General features: G+C 38.1%; 2 protein-coding genes across 2 annotated transcripts in view; one reads left to right on the top strand and one right to left on the bottom strand.

Annotated features, from left to right (window-relative positions):
- The window catches only part of MNS1 (meiosis specific nuclear structural 1), a 35,419-nt gene extending 35,098 nt beyond the window's left edge, over nt 1-321 (top strand). Inside the window, exon 10 of the mRNA XM_037053953.1 lies at nt 47-321. Coding sequence (XP_036909848.1) covers nt 47-130 — 84 coding nt within the window. The 3' untranslated portion in view covers nt 131-321. The remainder of the gene's footprint in view (nt 1-46) is intronic.
- A 698-nt stretch (nt 322-1,019) lies between these two features.
- The window catches only part of TEX9 (testis expressed 9), a 50,688-nt gene continuing 34,106 nt past the window's right edge, over nt 1,020-17,601 (bottom strand). Inside the window, exons 10-12 of the mRNA XM_037053954.1 lie at nt 11,117-11,251; nt 1,876-2,010; nt 1,020-1,310 (exon numbers count right to left, since the gene is read on the bottom strand). Coding sequence (XP_036909849.1) covers nt 1,233-1,310; nt 1,876-2,010; nt 11,117-11,251 — 348 coding nt within the window. The 3' untranslated portion in view covers nt 1,020-1,232. The remainder of the gene's footprint in view (nt 1,311-1,875; nt 2,011-11,116; nt 11,252-17,601) is intronic.

The raw sequence follows: 17,601 nt of genomic DNA, 5'->3' as shown, positions 1-17,601 counted from the left end.
AAATATTCTGACATTCAGAGTAACCCATAAAATATTTTCCTTATAGGGTGTATTCAAAAAAGAGGACGATATTGAAATGCTTGGTGAAGAGTTTAGGAAAACATATCAGAAAAGGAGTGAAGAAAAGTGATATCAAGATTTGGTAAAACCCGATTCTTTTGTGTGTTACCACTAGATGTCAGTGTGGCCTTTGCTTTAGTGATAGTAGGAATCTGTTTCTACTTGAATTTTCTAAAACATCTCTGTTATCATTTGTAAATGGTTCTCTAAAAGAAAACATTTTTCTTTTCTTATAAAAATTAAAATTACTGAATATTTTTACCTGCAAAATTATTTGGTCAAATTGTTTTTATACTAACATTTGAAGATCTGAGTTCTATACTACCGTATTACATTTATTTATATATATAATTATAATGTTATATCATATATCATATATAAAACCAAACCCAGGAGATTAACGTTTCTATACTACTGTTTAGAGCTTTTTCTGCATCCCTATTCAGTCCATGCTATGTTTGTGTTTAAGAATTTTGCTTCCTTGATTTGGCCAGGGAAATAAGTACATAGAGTTAATTTGGGTTTGAAACATCTTTTCCTGAGCATACTACAGCATGGGGAGCAGACAGCCATGCTGAAGCCAAAGGGACAGGACTCAGCAGAAGCCAACGCTGATGTCAGACTTCCAGTCTCCAGAACTGTAAGATAATGTCTGTTGATTAACCAAACCCAACAAGGTCTGTGGTACTTGGGCAACTAAGACAATGTTAAGTCTGCATTGTTTTGAAACATTAATTTTTAATGTAAATATTTTTACATGCATCTTTTTAAAGCATTTTTTCCTTTTTAAAAGGAAAAGGTAAAGGGTGAGGACTTTCAAAGTGCTTTATTACCTAATTTGTCTATCAAAGAAATTCTGTTTTTAAGTTCTTATTAACTCCTTTATAACCTAAATGAGCTAAATCTCCAGAACATATTTTTTATTAAAGTAGAGAAAGGTCACAAGAAAGACAGCAGAATCAAAAGTTAAATTCCGATTTCTTTATTTTTTAAATATAACTTTTCTAATAATTATGTCAATTTTGTATTCCCCCCAACAGAATTCCTTAGAATTACTTTGGTTTCATTATCAAATATCTTCATTACTTACTAAGCGTAAAAATTCAAACCATTACAACTTAAATGTGTATCTATCACACACTGTTGGTTAGAGACGATCTACAGTAACCCACTCAAGAATTTCCCCATTCGAGTGCCTTCATAAATTCCTCTTCAGTGAAAGACAGCATCCTGGCAGCTTCAATGTGCATCTGCACTTAAAAAAATCAATATTGTCTAATTTAGTATTAAAATAGGCCACACAAAAGAAGTCTGTAAGTGTGTATAATATTCTACTTACAAGCCCTGCTGTAGGCGTGTGCACTCTAACCCCAGTACACGCATCTGAAACATAACTACACTCAAGGGCTAACCTATGCAAGTCTCTCTGTCCAGCACTGTACCGACCTACTGCTGAGAGACGACAGTTCAGTAACCTTTTCAAAAAGGAAAAAAGGACAGAACCACAAATTCATATCTTTCCACTACCAGGTAACTCATGTAGAGGATGGAACAATCGTAGCTTAGAATCAGTTTTCACTCTTTAAGATTTCAAGAGGCAAACCAGTCCCCTAGGATGATATTCATTCTTGTATATGGTATGTTCTTCAGTTAGAGAGGGCACACACTGTATTTGCCAGTCCTGGTTACCATATTCCTATTTCCCTGAATGACACATTACATATAAATCTGATATAAATTTTATGTTTAGTGCATTTTATATAGATAAAAGTTCATGCCTAAGCATGTCAAAACAAATACCTAAAGGATACTCACCTTCTGCCTTTTTAAAACATCAATTAATTTTAATTGTTTCTTGAAGCCTATCATTAATTCTCCTTTTTGTTTTTCTAGTTTCCTGTTTTCTAATTTTAATGCATCAATTTTTTTGTGGTCCTCATTTGCTATATCCTGAAAAAGAAAGAAAAATCCCATATATTTATTGCAGTCTTTAAAAAAAAAACTATCATCACATCATTAAGAAAAACTATATTGTAACTTTGATAACTTTTAATAATGCTCAAGTCTCTCACATTTTAAAGAATGCTTTTAAAGTAACAACTCAGTTCTAATTCCAGTAATAGCAAATAGTTTGTATTGGACCAACTCTCCAGATAGTAGCAGAAATAAACTCTGGACACATTTTTAAAAACAGGTGAGATGTAGGTGAGTAAGCAGAAAGTAGAGGCAATGTGATCCCTCAAAAAATGGAAGCATACTGGTGGAGAGCACTTTCCAGTTCACAGGTTCACAGGGGGTACACCTCAAGTCAGAAGTAACAGTCTCACTGGGCTGAGGAGTGAGAGACAGCAGGGCTGCCAGGGGGCTAGACATTTCCAGGTGGGAAATCCTGGAGAGCAGGGAGTCCTCAATACCTACATTTCTACTTCCCTCAAATCCTTGGCAGACCCCTGAATTGGGGGTGTACAGGATGAGAGCACTAGGAATCCATGAAAAGCAACAGCTGTGGTGTAAAGAGCTGAGTTAGAGAATTCAACGACTGCCCCTGACAAGCGGGACTGAGTTTGTAATCTTGGTAATAATTAACTAGATGAACTCTGAAGCAATTTGGACAGTGCAGGAAAAGCACCAGTGAACTTTAAGAAACAGATCAGAAGTTATTAAGTACAGGGAGATCTTATACAGTAACTCCTTACTTACAATCATTGATAGTTTCTCTGATGTTAAGCAAAATAATGTGTAATGAAACCAATTTCATTGTAGGCCAATCGATATAAATAAGTTCCTATGGCATGTCAACATTAAAACAACACTGACTAAATGATATTGAGGATCTGCTATACTTGGAAAAAAGTTAGTCTTTCATGCAAAAGGAAAATGATAGTAGAAGGATATCTGAAGCAACAGACACAAAGAAAATAAGAGTACCAGAAATAGTAACTTGATAAATATTAGACTTAAAAAAAATTTCTTTAGAAGATAATTGGGAATGATGTCAGCAAAATGGCAGAGTATGATGCTCCAGGCCCTTATTTGTTGGGAACTACCCTGCCTGGTTTCAGAAGCTATAACCGCGCCCCCCCCCCCCCCAAGGGCTGAGGCTGAGTGAGAGACCTTGGGACCATAAGCCACTACGGAGACAAAGCTTATCTCCCTGGCAGGGGCACCGCCTCTGCCCCCTTTACTTCACCCTGCCTGGCCCCCAATGCATGACCAGTTAGCCAATGATGGGTAAGATTCCTCAAGGGAGGGATGACCTAAGACAGGCATGGTCACAAAGAAGGCCCCAGGGAAGGACTTGGGGGCTGTAGAAAAAGGGGGTGATAAACCCTCACCCCTCCACTTTGACATAGCCTGAGTCCTCATTCTGTCTGCAAAGAAGTCTTCTAATCTCTTGGCTGCCTTCTAATCTCTTGGCTGCCTTCTAATCTCTTGGCTGCCTTACTTCCCCTGCCTGATTTAAGCCTGAAACAATGCCAGAGGTAGGTTCGGCCCTGTGCTGGAAAAGGTGGGTTCCCTGGGGCAATCAGGCCTAAGAAAAAATGCATAAAATTTTGTGAAACCTGCTTTGCTAAGAGTGCTCTCAATTTTCTGATAAGGGTCTGAGCAGGAAATGAGTTCATTTCCCAAAGTTTGATAGCCCCTTAGGTAACTGACCCTGAGTCAGAATAAGCCCTCATAGTTCTTTGTATGTTATCTACTGTTTGATCCTTACTGCCTGGCAATGATTGATAAGCTTTACCTGTATTCCTGTGCAAACTGAACTCACTAAAAGCCCATTGAGGAAAAGGCTCTTAACCCTTCTCCTTTGAGAGATCGACCACCTTTCCTCCCCAAGCAGATCATGTCTTGGTAGACTTATTCTCATCTGTGGTGGCCAGTGGTGGGTGGGGGGTGCCTGTGAGTGGAACTCCCCTGCCCCACATATTCTTCCAAGGGACACCATGGAAGTACTGAGTATACAATATGCAGATCAGTGCAGCATTGTGAGAACTCTAGAAGCCAATTAAGCAGCAGCAGCAGCAACCAAGCAAGAACCACATTCAAAATAGTAGAAAATTTCACTGCATTTATGCTCACTGTTTCACCTCACCCTCTCGGGCATAATGGAAAGTTTCTCAACTCCAGCTCCTCCCATGGGATGGAAAGAAAAGAGCACAACTTGGTTGTCACGTTCTGACTTGAATGGGGTTGCCTCAGGGACTGTTTTATGCCGCACTTCATAGAATGGTGACATAGTTTGAATATCACATTAGAGGCTGCTGGACATGAGGGCTGCAGGGGATCTACAGAACCACAGGTTCCAGGGGGCAAAAGATTATGGGCAGAGAATAAAAAATAGCGTCTAATGCTTTGAGAAGCTGGGCCAAGACTCAGGAAATTAAGACATTTAAAAGAGACAAAAACCCTTTAAGATACACAGAACACATTAAAATAGCAACAGGAAGTTCTTCCCTATTAGTAATAACTTGAATTATAAATGCATTAAAAACAGGACCAACTATATGCTGTTTACAGAGATTAACTTTCAGTCTAAGTACATAGATTGAAAATGAAAGAATGGAAAAAGATATCCCATGCAAATAGTAACCAATGGAAATAGTAAACAAAAGAACAGGTGTGGCTCTAATATCAGACAAAACAAAGTCAAAAACAAAGGAGGACATGATATAACGATAAAAGTGTTAATTCACTAAGAAGCTATAACTTATATATGCACAAACATCAGAGCTAAGTATATAAAGCAAACATCAACAGAATTGGTAGGAGAAATAGCCCTATAACAACAGTAGGAGACTTCAATACCCAGCTTTCAATAATGGACAGAACAATCTGAAGATTAAGGGAATAGTAATTGAACAGTATAAACCACCTGGACCTAACAGATACATTTAGAACATTCCCCTCAACATTTTTTCAAGTATACAACATCCTCCAGAATAGATCATATTAGGCCACTAAACAAATCTTAGGAAATTTTAAAAGGCTGAAATAATACAAAGTCTCTTTCCTGCTCACAATGTAACCAAATAGAAATCAATAGCAGAAGGAAAACATCCACAAATATGTGTGAATGAAACAACATAAATAACAAGTGGGTCAAAGAAGAAATCACAAGGAAATTTAGAAAATGTATTGAGACAAATAATGAAACCACAAGAGACAAAAACTTATGGGTTACACTAAAGATAGTTCTACAGGGAGAAATTTATAGCTGTTAATGCTTACATTAAAAAGAAAAATCACAAATCAACAACTTAAGTAAATAGAAAAAGAACTAAATCCAAAATCAGTTGAAGATAAGGAATAATAAAATTTAATGCAGAGTTAATGAATACATGGTAGAAAAACAGTATAGAAAAATCAATGAAATCAACAGCTGTTTCTTTGAAAAAGAAAATCAATGAAATTGATAAACCTTTACCTAGACTAAGAAAAAAGAATAAGACTCAAATAACTATTATCAGAAATAAAAGAGGAGACATTAGAACTGATACCACAGAAGTATAAAGGATCATAAGAGAATACTATGAACACCAACAAATTATATAATCTAGACAAAATGGATAAATTAAACTCACAACCTGCCAAAATTGAATGATAAGATATAGGAAATGTGAACAGACCTCTAACTAGTAAGGAGATTGAAATAAAATTAAAAACCTCCCAACAAAGATAGCCTAGTATCAGATGGCTTTACTGGTGAATTCTGTCAAACATCTAAAGAGGAATTCACACCAATTGTCATTAAATTCTTCCAAAAAAATTGAAGAGGACAAAACAATTCCAAATTCATTTTATGAAGCCAGCATTATTAACCTGGTACCACAGCCAAAGACACTACAATAAAATCAAAGAACAATATCCCTGATGGATATTGATGCAAGAATCTTCAACCAAATAATAGCAAACTGAATTGCATAGCACATGAAAAAGAGTATACGCCAAGTGAAATTTATTGCTGGATTTGCAAGGATGAGTCATACGAAAATGAATGCAACATACCACATTAACAGAATGAAGGAAAATAATCACATGCTCATCTCAATAGACACAGAAAAAGCATTTCAAAAATTTCAACATCTGTTCATGATAAACACTCTTTAACAAATTAGGTTTAGAAAGAACATACCTCAACATAACACACAAGTCTACAGCTAAAGTTACACTCAGTGGTGAAAGGCTGAAAGCTTTTCCTCTAAGATCAGGAACAAGTCAAGGATACACACTAACCACTCCTACTCAACATACTACCAGAAGTCCTAGCAAGAGCAATTGGGCAAGAAAAATAAATAAAAGGTATCAGAATTGGAAAGGAAGAAGTAAAATTGTATTTGCTGACAACATGATTTTATATGGAGAAAATCCTAAAGACTCCATGAAAAAACTTGGATCTAATCAATAAAGTAAAATTGCAGGATCCAAAATTAACATTCAGAAATCAATAGTATTTCTATATACTAATAAATTACCTGTAACAGCAATAAAACAATCCTTTTTATAATTGCATCAAAAAGAACAAAATACTTAGGAATAAATTTAACCAAGGAGGTGAAAGATCTGTACACTGAGAATTAATAAGACAATGATGAAAGTTATCAAAGACACAAATAAATAGAAAAGAATCCTGTGTTCATGACTGGGAAGAACTAATATTGTTAAAATGTCCATACAACAAAAGCCATCTATAAATTCAATGCAAACCTCTATCAAGATTCCAATGGAATTTTTTACAGATACAGAACAAAACAATCCTAAAATTTATATGGAATCACAAAAATACCAAAGAGACAAAGCAATCCTGATAAAGAAAATCAAATGGAAGGCATCATACTTCCTGATTTCAAACTACATATAAAACCATAAAAATCAAAATAGTATGATATTACCTAACAACAGAAACATAAACCATTGAATGGCACAGAATTGAGAACCTAGAAGCAAACCCATGCAAATTAGGTCAACTAGTACAAGAGAGCCAATAATATACAATGGGAAAACTCTCTCTTCAATATATGGTACTGGAAAAGTTGGGTATTCACATGTAAAAGAACAAAACTAGACTCCTATCTTACACCACCCACAAAAACTAACCCAAAATGGATTAAAGACTTAAATCTAAGGCCAAAATCTATGAGACTCCTAGAAAAACACTTGATAGAAAATAGTAAGTAATATACACCAAAATGTCATCCCACTGTGTTTAAATCAATCACCCATAATGCAGTCCTGGAGTCAGATGTTTGTCTTGAACACATCTAAGTTGTTAATATAGAGTTGATGGTTTTATACTGAATCATTCACATACCAAGACATTACTTGAATTTGCAAAATGGCTGACTAGAAGTAGGAGACTCATCTGTTGTCATGGAAACATTTTCTGCTTCTCCAATGTGTGCTAAAATAGAGATCAAATCTACAACCAGAATTAGCAAATCATGACATAATCAGTTATTCTATTTCATTTTATTCCGAATCCCTTTAGAGTGCACCAAATTGGAAATAATACTCTAATAGCATGCTAATTACTGGCAACTTTGTAAAGACTTCCTAATTTGTTCCCTTAATAACTTCTATTAATAAATCCCCATCATAATGCCATCATTGATGGCTCTTAAATATGAACATAGTTAAGATTATACAGTATAAACTATCTCACAGAAGATATCTCAAAATTCTGTATTCCTTGCAACATATTTGCCTGTTAAAGATGGAGAACTTAACCAAGATCAGTTTTGTTCAGTGTTGTCTTATGCTACTAATTTAATCTCAAATATATCATTTTGTATATGTAATGAGGGTGGCTACTAATTTCATCATCCAAGCCACTGTTATTAAATATTGTCCTAAGGGAGAGATTGCAATGGAGCATCACTTTCAGCTTGACAGAGAACCAATAGGAATAGGAATATTTATAATGTAAATATTAGGAATATTTATAATGTAAAAAATGTTTCCACACACATTGATATTTCAGCCTTCTTTTATCCAACAGCTAGTTTTAGGAACTGAGTGCTAATTCTATGACAGTCATTAGCTAGATACTGGGAATACAAGGGTGATTCTCACAATAACTCTACAATAATGGTTATCAAAATGTTATCTCAGATCCAGTGACATCAGCATCACCTGGGAACTTCTTAAAACTGCACATTCTCAGGCTGCAACCCAGACCTAAGAAAGTGGAAACTCTGGAGAGGGGGCCCAGCAATCTGTGTTTTAACAAGCCCTCCAGATGAACAACTGACCTATAAAATAGCCCTTTGTATTACAGAAGGTCTGTTCAGAAGGTGCCCAGCCATGTAATATAAAAAGACATTTATTGAAGATAAGAAGATACAAGAAACATTGTACATGGGACAATGGTACCTCAGTCCTCTTCAAAGTAGGCTCCTTGAGACCTCAGAGTTCTCCCAATTACCATCAGCTGCCCTGTTCTATTTTCCTGAATCTCATTGCCAGTCTGAAATCTCTTCCCTTTCAAAGGTGATTTTAGTTTTGGGAAAAGCCAGAAGTCCCAGGGCACCAAATCTGGGCTGTAGGGGGCTGAGTCAACTGGGTGATTTGATGTTTTGCCAAAAAACTCTGCATGAGATGTGATGCATGAGTGGGTGTGTTGTCATGATGAAGCTGCCAATCATCCATTGCCCATAGCTGCGGAATCATCTAAATAGTCCCTCCCAGAGGAATGTTCACACTTAATGCAAAATTTGATGCAGATTTATTGCTCTACTCTCTTGGTCATTTTGAATGTGACGGCCACACAATACACATGTTCACTCAACAGTGTCTACTACTCCCATTGACCAGTACAGTGAAGTCATCATTGTTCAAGAATGTGCACTCCAGTCTACTCTCCTTGGCTGCCAGGTTACATTAATGTCAAAATGTCACACAAGACATTCTTGTTATATTAACAATGGCTGGACTTTTTCTGGACAGACCTCATGTTAGAAAATCAGGGCCCCAGGAAGAATAAAACAAACTTGAGATACAAGAGACTTTCTCCTACCATTTATCCCAAGATTAGAAAAGTGTGAGTTCCAGCCAAGATAGAGGCATAGGTAGAAACCCTTTGCTTCCTCACACAACCAAAAGGAGGATAGAGGATAACAACCAATCTAAAATCAATAAATAACCAGAAGTGCCAGAAAATCAAACTGCATGGAACTCTGACAACCAAGGAATTAAAGAAAAAAATCAACCAGAACCACCAGACCATTAAGGCTGCAGACCACACAGGCTGGGCCAGCTCGGAAGAACCGAGGTGAGGTGGACCATGTGGGCAGGGCTGACTTAAGGGGAAACTGAGACTCAGAGTTGACTGTGGACTATGGTGGTTGCTGTGGTGGGAGAAACTCCTAGTCTCACATGAGAGTCCATTGGAAAGTGCACTAGAGATGAGCAGGTGAGCCCCACTGTTCCCTCTCTGGCCCCTCCCCCACAGGCAGCACCTCAGCGCAGCAAGGAGGGTTGCCTTGCCCAGGTGAATACGTAAGGCTCCACCCCCTTACAACTTGCCAGGTGAGCCAAGACAAAGAAATAGGGCCCAAATGAAAGAACAGGGCAAAACTTCAGAAAGAGAACTAAGGAATGAGGAGATAGCCACCCTATCTGATGGAGAATTTAAAGTCCTGGTAATCAAAATGCTCACAGATCTGACTGAGCTTGGTCTAAAAGTGAAAAGACAAATGAACGATACCCAAAATTAAATAAAGCAAAATATTCAGAGAACAAACAGTGACAGGAAGAAAACCAGGACTCAAAACAACAACTAGAGACAGCCAAAAAAAAGAAATAAACATCCAACTGGAACAGAATGAAGAAACAAGAATTTAAAAATATGAAGAGAGGCTGAGGATTCTCTGGGACAACCTGTAATGTTCCAATATCCTAATTATAGGGGTGCCAGAAGGAGAAGAACAGCAGTAAGAAATTGAAAATGTACTTGAACAAATAATGAAGGAAAATTTCCCCAATCTGGGGAAGGAAATAGACTTCCAGGAAGTCCAGGAAGCCCAGAGAGTCCCAAAGAAGTTAGACCCAAAGAGGAATGCACCAAGGCACATCATCATTAAGTTACCCAAGATTAAAGATAAGGAAAGAATCTTAAAAGCAGCTAGAGAAAAGGAGAGTTACCTACAAAGGAGTTCCCATCAGACTGTCAGCTGATTTCTCAAAAGAGACCTTGTAGGCAAAAAGGGGCTGGTAAGAAGTATTCCAAGTAATGAAAGGCAAGGACCTACATCCAAGATTACTCTATCCAACAAAGCTTCCATTTAGAATGGAAGGGCAGATGAAGTGCTTCCCAGATAAGGTCAAGTTAAAGGAGTTCATCATCACCAAGCCATTATTATATGAAATGTTAAAGGGACTTATATAAGAAAAAGAAGATAAAAAATATGAACAGTAAAATGACAACAAACTCACAACTATCAACAAATGAACCTCAAAGAAAAGAAAAACCATAAAAACAAAAACTAAGCAAACAACTAGACAGGAACAGAATCAGAAATGGACATCACATGGAGGGATTGTAGTAGGGAGGGGGAAGGGGGGAATAGTGGGGAAAAGGTACAGGGAAGAAGCATAATTGGTAGGCATAAAATAGGGAGAGAGAAAAATGGTGTAGGAAACAGAATTCGAAAAACATGCACAATTCATGGACATGAACTAGGGGGGGAATGCTGGAGGGTTGGGGGGACAAGGCAGAGGGGGGATAATGGGGGAAAATTGAAAAAACTATAATAGCATAATCAGTAAAAAATACTTTAAAAAAGAAAAGTGTCTGGCATGTATGGGTACACAATTAAGTTTTGGGGGCTGAAAAAAATGAATGAATCCTCCAAAGAGTTGTACTGTTCCCCAATTATAAGCACCAGCCCAAGCACCATAACCCAGCTTATTGAAAATGTATCTAATGATAATGTTTCTTCTGAAAAGGGAAATACCTGTGACAAGATTTATAATTTAGTAACCATTTAGTTTTGACACTTGCATAAAAGAGGAGGTTACCAAAGGTGATCACTACCAAAACCATTCAATTTTTCCATACCTTGTTATTTTGCCTTAATTTATTTAGCTCCAATTTATACTTTTCTGCTTCTTCTAGAGCTCGATTCAAGCGAACTTCTGTGGCACTTTGGCTACTGGCAGCTTGTTTTTGCAGTCTTTTTTTATTTTCTAACTCCTGTACAGTAAAAGAAATGGATAGACCATTTATAAACATAAGTTCCTTCTATTATTTTGCAGCACTTTTCATTTCCATACTCCTTGCTTTCTCCCAAATTTTACACACACACACACACACACACACTGCCAGAGGCTGAGCACTGAGTGACAGAGGTCTCAGGAATTCTTACTCTGAATTGGTATTGGGAAAATATATCTTTAAAGACATCCTCATAAATTAAGCTTTCAAATTAGGTTTTTATTTGGAATTTTCTTCCTGTTTTTATCAAACCCAAGATAGAGTATCCATGCTCTCTATGTTATAAGCAACTCTTTATAATTATAGTTACTCCTTAGGGATCTACCGAAACACCAATGTAAGACACAAATTCATAAATACTGTGTGTGTGTAAACCTGACAATGGATATCATTTTTAAAAATAGTTGTTAAATACAGAACATTCTATATTAACCTTACAGGGAAATCTCAATTCTGAGCACAAACAACAGACCTATTTTCCACATATCAAGGTGGCTTTAGATCTGCATTTCTGCAAATACTCCGATGCTGTCGCAGAGGATCCGAATTCCACACACGGAGAAACAAGAACATGAAGGATAAACTCCTAGCTCCACCATAATGTGGCACCACAATCTCATCTCCTGCCACAGATGTTACCTTTGGCTATAGCAGTAGTACCTGGATCTCTCCAAAAAGAAACTATGACATTTCTTTCCTCTGAGCCCTTGCCCATGCTCTTCCTTCTGCCCTGATTCTTCCCTGCTTCTCATTTTTACCGAGCTAATACCTCCTTACCCTTTAAGACATCTAGGGCAATACGTGATGGTTTTACCTCCTCCCATAAGCCTTTCCTCACTGTCTTTCTCATCCTCCCAGGCAAGATTAGCTACACTTTCTCAGAGCTTCTATAGCATCTTGATACACATATATCATAGTACCTGTTATGTGAAACTGAATATCCATTCTGTTCCTTGCCCCGCCCCCACTGGTGTAAACTCCTCAGGCACAGGAACTCTCTCAGTTTCTGTATTCCCAGCACTTGAGTGGCATGTAAGAGGCACTGATGACATGTTTATTGAACAGCATTAATTTTGTAATACTTAATCTTCTTTGCATCACCTACAATGCCTAGTACAGAGCCTTTTACAAAGAACATACTCAATAAATATGGAATTGAAATGATGCAGTTAAAAATACAGATGCCTATTTTCTTCTTTTTAAGTTTTCCTCCTGGCTGTATCACTGCTTTATTTGAAAACCGATCTCCCTGGCTCTGAGTAATTAAGGGGGAAACAAAACAAAACACATGCTGCTCTTTATGTAGGCTTCTAAACAAATCAAACTGTGCACGGATACCATCTGCTACCACCAGCCTTCTTCACAGCTTTCTGGGTGGTAGCTTACGCTGAGAGCAAGCCTGATGCATCTCACTGTTCACACAGAAAAGGCAGAGATTCTCATCAACTACAAAGTCCGCAATTCTTGGTGACTTTGTAACCTACTTCATAGCAAAATGAAAACCATCCCTCACTACATGGTTTTCCCCCACTCCCGAATCAATGCTGCAGGCTCCCTTTCTTGGGAGAAGGGAAAAAAAAGAATAGTAAAGTAGGAAATAAAGTTTTCCTCTATAAGTAAATTCATACAGAAAGGAAAAACAATCATAAAAATCTTGAAAACATTTCTTTTCAATCATCCTCAAGTACTTTTTACAAAGTACAGACAGGATACCAATACTGCTTGCTATGAGCTTGCATCCCCCAAAATACTCAGTAAAGTAAATCTATGGCTACAAAAAGTTAAGCAGTTTTCATATTGCTAGAAAAAAATTATGTAAAATCTTAAGCACTGAATTTCATATTAGTTTTCAAAGAAAAAGCTGTAGAGCTTAAAGAAAATCTAATGTTAAAACTCAAATACTACGAGATCCAAGAAATAATGTCATTCTCATAATTTTTAAAGCATTCATAAGTCACTAGAAGAGAACAGGGAGAAAAAAGAGTATGTGTATCAGTAGCACAAGACAAAATGTTGTAAATGCTTTAAGAGTAACACAAAATGCCATAACAATTCAGATGAGGAATAATCAGATGTAGACAAATAATCAGATAAGCTTCTAGAAAAAAGTGGCTAAGGAACAAAAAAGCAATAAATTTGGGAGTCGGAAAACCTAGCAGCTATGGTAGACTCAGTTTCCATATCTGATATTGAAAGCAATAATATCTTATTCAACACATTTATCGAACACTTACTATGTGTCACATACTGTTCTGCACAATGGGCACATGCTAATTAACTGAAGTTCCTCCTTTATAAAGCTTGAATTTTAAAGGAAAAGGCAGATAATAAACACATACATACACACATATGTGTAATATCTGGGACAAGGGCTATGAAGAAAAATAAATGGTAAGGGCAAAGAGCAATGGGGGAGAGGGCCTAATTATTCACAATAAAGTGCTTAGGGGTAGGGCTTCCAAATGAGGGAATGATTCATGTAAAGATCCGGGAGGAAGAATGAGACTGGAGGAACAAGGAAGAGAAAGACGCAGAAATCCACTTAGTATATTCAGAGGTCACTGAGATGAGCAGTGTGGCTTTAGCAGAGTGACACAGGCACCGTGTTATTAGATCTTGAGAAAATAGAAATGGGTGGGGGGAGCTTCGGTGGACCCTACAATCCCTTCCTGAAGTTTGATTTTATTATGAATGATGTGGAAGCCTTTGGAGGGTTTTATGTAGATATGTGTGTGTATGTGTATGTGTATGTGTGGCAGGGATGCCTGTGTGTCATGACCTAAGTTTTTTAAGGATTATTCTAGCTACTGTGGTATTGCTACAAAGTGTAAGAATATTTATCTCAGTCACTGGGATGGTATAAGAAGCTTAGGATAGGGTAGAAGTAATGCATTTTTGAGAAGTGGTTAATTCTATGTATTTGGAAGACAATTGGTTAAGACTTGCAGATATAGGTGTAGGGAAAGAGAAAGATTAAGATGACTCTTGGATTTTGCAATGAAAACTTCATTGTCTTTTACTGAGAGGGAGAAAAGGAGAGGCAGGTTTACAGAGGGCAGGGAAACAAAAGCTCCCTGTAGGGCATATGAAGTTTAACCAAGTAGAGCTATCAAGCAGCAGCAAGATTTAAGAGTCTGGAGCTCAAAGAGGTCAGAGCAAGAAAAAGCAATGTGGGACTGAGCAACATATGGATAGTATATTAAGCCATGGGAATGAATGAGAGCGCCCCAGAGTTGGATGCAGACAGAGAGCGAAAGACTGGGCCTTTGACACTCCAACATGCAAAGGTAAGGAAAAAGTGGAACGAAATCAAGACTGTGGTGCTCCAGAAACAAATGAATAGTATTTCAAGGAGGGAGTGATCAACTGTGTTAGTTATTACTGAGATACAAATTACTATGAGGAATAATAACTGACTAGAATTAGCGATGTGGATTACTCGTAAATGTATTAAAAATGATTTCAGGGGCAGAACAGAGATGGATGCCTAACTGGAGTAATTTCAGGAGAGAATGACAAATGAAGTATAGAGACATTGAGTAAGGATAACTATTTCAAGGCGCTTTGCCATAAAGGGGAGCAGTTGCTTGAGGCAGATGTGAGATCTACAGAGGGTTTTAAGAGATTCTATGGTATGTATGCTAATGTGACTAATCCAATAGATAGAATAAATCTGATTTTTGCAAGAGAAAGAAGGAACAATTAATTATAGGAGCAAAGTCCTTGAAGAGAGGGTATGGGATTCAGTCCACATTGATCGGCTTTAGACAGAAGAGTAGCAATCTATCATGAGGGGAAAGCAGGGTAAGTGGGTTAGAGGCAGGGAAGTCGACAGATTTAGTAACAGGATGAGGAAGAGTTATCTTCTTATTCCATTTATTTAATAAAATAGGGGGCAAAGTCATGAACTGAGAATAGGAAGGTTGGAAGAGGTACTGGAAAACTGAGGTGACAAGAGAACCTATTTAAAAATCACCTCTGACATTTGGAGAGCAAACTGACCTCTCAAAAAGTGAGAAGGGAAAATGGCATTACACTTGATATTTGTAAATAAATTAAAAGTAGAACCAATCCACTTTGATTTCTGTCCAGACATAACTCACCGGTCATGCATGAGTAAGTATGCAGTAGGAAGAAACTAGATCTAAGAAGGTTTGGGCTTGGCCCACACAGTACATTTGCAGTAAATTAAGAATAATGGCAATAGAGGGTAGACTTCTAGTCAAGAAAGCAGCAGAGATAAATGCCGTACTCACATCCTCCCACAAACACATCAAAATTACAACTAGACTAAAGAGCCATCATTCCGAACCACCTGAAATACTAGCAGAACAGCAGTTCTACAATGAAATACATAAAGAAGCCACATCAAGACTAGTGGGAAGGGTGCAGACAGCACAGGCCAGTCCCACACACAAGGCAGTTAAAAATTGGGAATTGGGAGGGATACATTGGCTGTGGAGGTTCCCCTGAGGAGTAACAGGTCCAAATATATCAGGCCCCCATCACAGTGTTTGGAAAAAAAGTCCCCATAACTTCTGGCTGTGAAGACCAGCAGAGGTTGTGACTGAGTGAGGTGGTAAGCTCCTAGAGACCTAGGTGTTCCTTTTAAAGGGCCCACCCACAAACTTACTTGGACTTACTCACTCTGAGCTCTAGCACTGAGGCAGCAGCTTGTAAGGTGCCAGGGACATATGGGGAGGAACTTAATTGTCTAGCTTTGGAGCAAGAGTTGGAGTGGTAGCCTTCTCCCAGACAAAAGTGCTGGCAGTGGCCATTGTTCCTTTACTGAGTCTTCCACCCACAGAGGCAGCACACAGGTGTCATATCTGAGTCTCCATCAACCTGGCTAAGACTGCTCAACCCAACTTGCTAGCCCATTCAGGCCATTTCCAATATCTTTTCCTTACAAATGGCCTGTCTTAGATCATGCTGCAGAACTTTCTAAACATTCTCAAAGGTTCACAAATACTAAACAAGCAGCATCAGGTCTTAGCATGCCCTGTACCTCTTGCTAATTAATTAGCCCATGAAGGGCACTAGCAGCAATCTGCAGATCACTACAGCACATGCTGGGTGGCCCCAGGCCTGGCACAGGTGACAGCTGATTTTGGCCTACACCTCCAGGGAGCCAGAGCACCACCCAACCACCTCTCCAAGTAACACACGCAAGGCTCCATCTCATCTGACGTGAGAGCCCCACTGAAGCTAGTCCTGCTCTGTAGTGTCAGCACCCATACAGCAGCTCATCTGATGCTGCCACTGTAAGGCTTCACAGCCAGTCAGCCTAAGAGTCAATTTCAACCAGTGACATGCCAACAGCAATCGTGGCTCAAGTAAAACAGGAAATTGCACACAGCCCACACAGGGGGTGCCAGGTGGAGCACCCGGCTCAGGTGACTGGGGAGGTTGTGCCACTGGGACCCACAGAATACCCACTACCTAAGGCCATTCTACCAAGACCAGAAGATGTAGCAGCTCTACCTAATATACTGAAACAAATGCAGGGAGGTAGCCATAGTAAGGAGAAAAGCAAATAGGTCTCCAAAGAGAGAACAGAACAAAACTCCAGGGGAAAAAAACATCTGAATGAAATGTAGGCAAGCAATCTACCAGAGAGAGATTTAAAACACTGGTTATAAGGATGCTCAGTGATCCTAGAGGAAGAACAGATGAACTCACAGAAAGTGATAGAGACCATAAAAAAGTCAGAAATGAAGAATACAATAACTTAAGTGGAGAATACATTAGATACAATCAACTGCAGGTTAGATAAAGCAAATGACTGACTCAACTATTTTGAAGGCAAAGTAGTGGCAAACACCCAATCAGAACAACAAAGTGAGAAAATAATTGGAACAGTGAGGATAGTAAAAAGGACCTCTTGGATAACATCAAGTGTATACCAACATTTGATCATAGAGGTGTTAGAAGACGAACAGAAAGCAAGCAAGGAACTGCAAATCTATTTTTATGAGGCCATTATTATCCTAACCCCAAAACCAGATAAAGGCAAAACAAAAAAGAATAGTGTAAACCAATATCCCTGATGAACACAGAAGTTTAAATCCTCAACAAAAGATTAGCAAACCAGATTCAGCATACATTAAAAAGATCATACACCATAATCAAGTGGGATTTATCCCAAGTTTGGAAGGGTGGTACAATACTCACAAAACAATAAATGTGTGAGAGTTTGGCCAAGATGGAGGTGTAGGCAGAAACCCTTCACTTCCTCTCACAACCAAAAGGAGGATAATAAGAGGAGGGTTTAAGGAGATTAAATGGTAATGGAAAAAATATAATAAAGATTATGTATTTTAAAAAAT

This window comes from Sturnira hondurensis, unplaced genomic scaffold (assembly GCF_014824575.4).
Source record: "Sturnira hondurensis isolate 20B ecotype Veracruz unplaced genomic scaffold, ASM1482457v3 Scaffold0008196, whole genome shotgun sequence".
In the NCBI taxonomy this organism is placed as follows: domain Eukaryota; kingdom Metazoa; phylum Chordata; class Mammalia; order Chiroptera; family Phyllostomidae; genus Sturnira; species Sturnira hondurensis.
The sequence above is the reverse complement of the archived record's forward strand: the minus strand, read 5'-3'. Positions and strand labels throughout refer to the sequence as shown.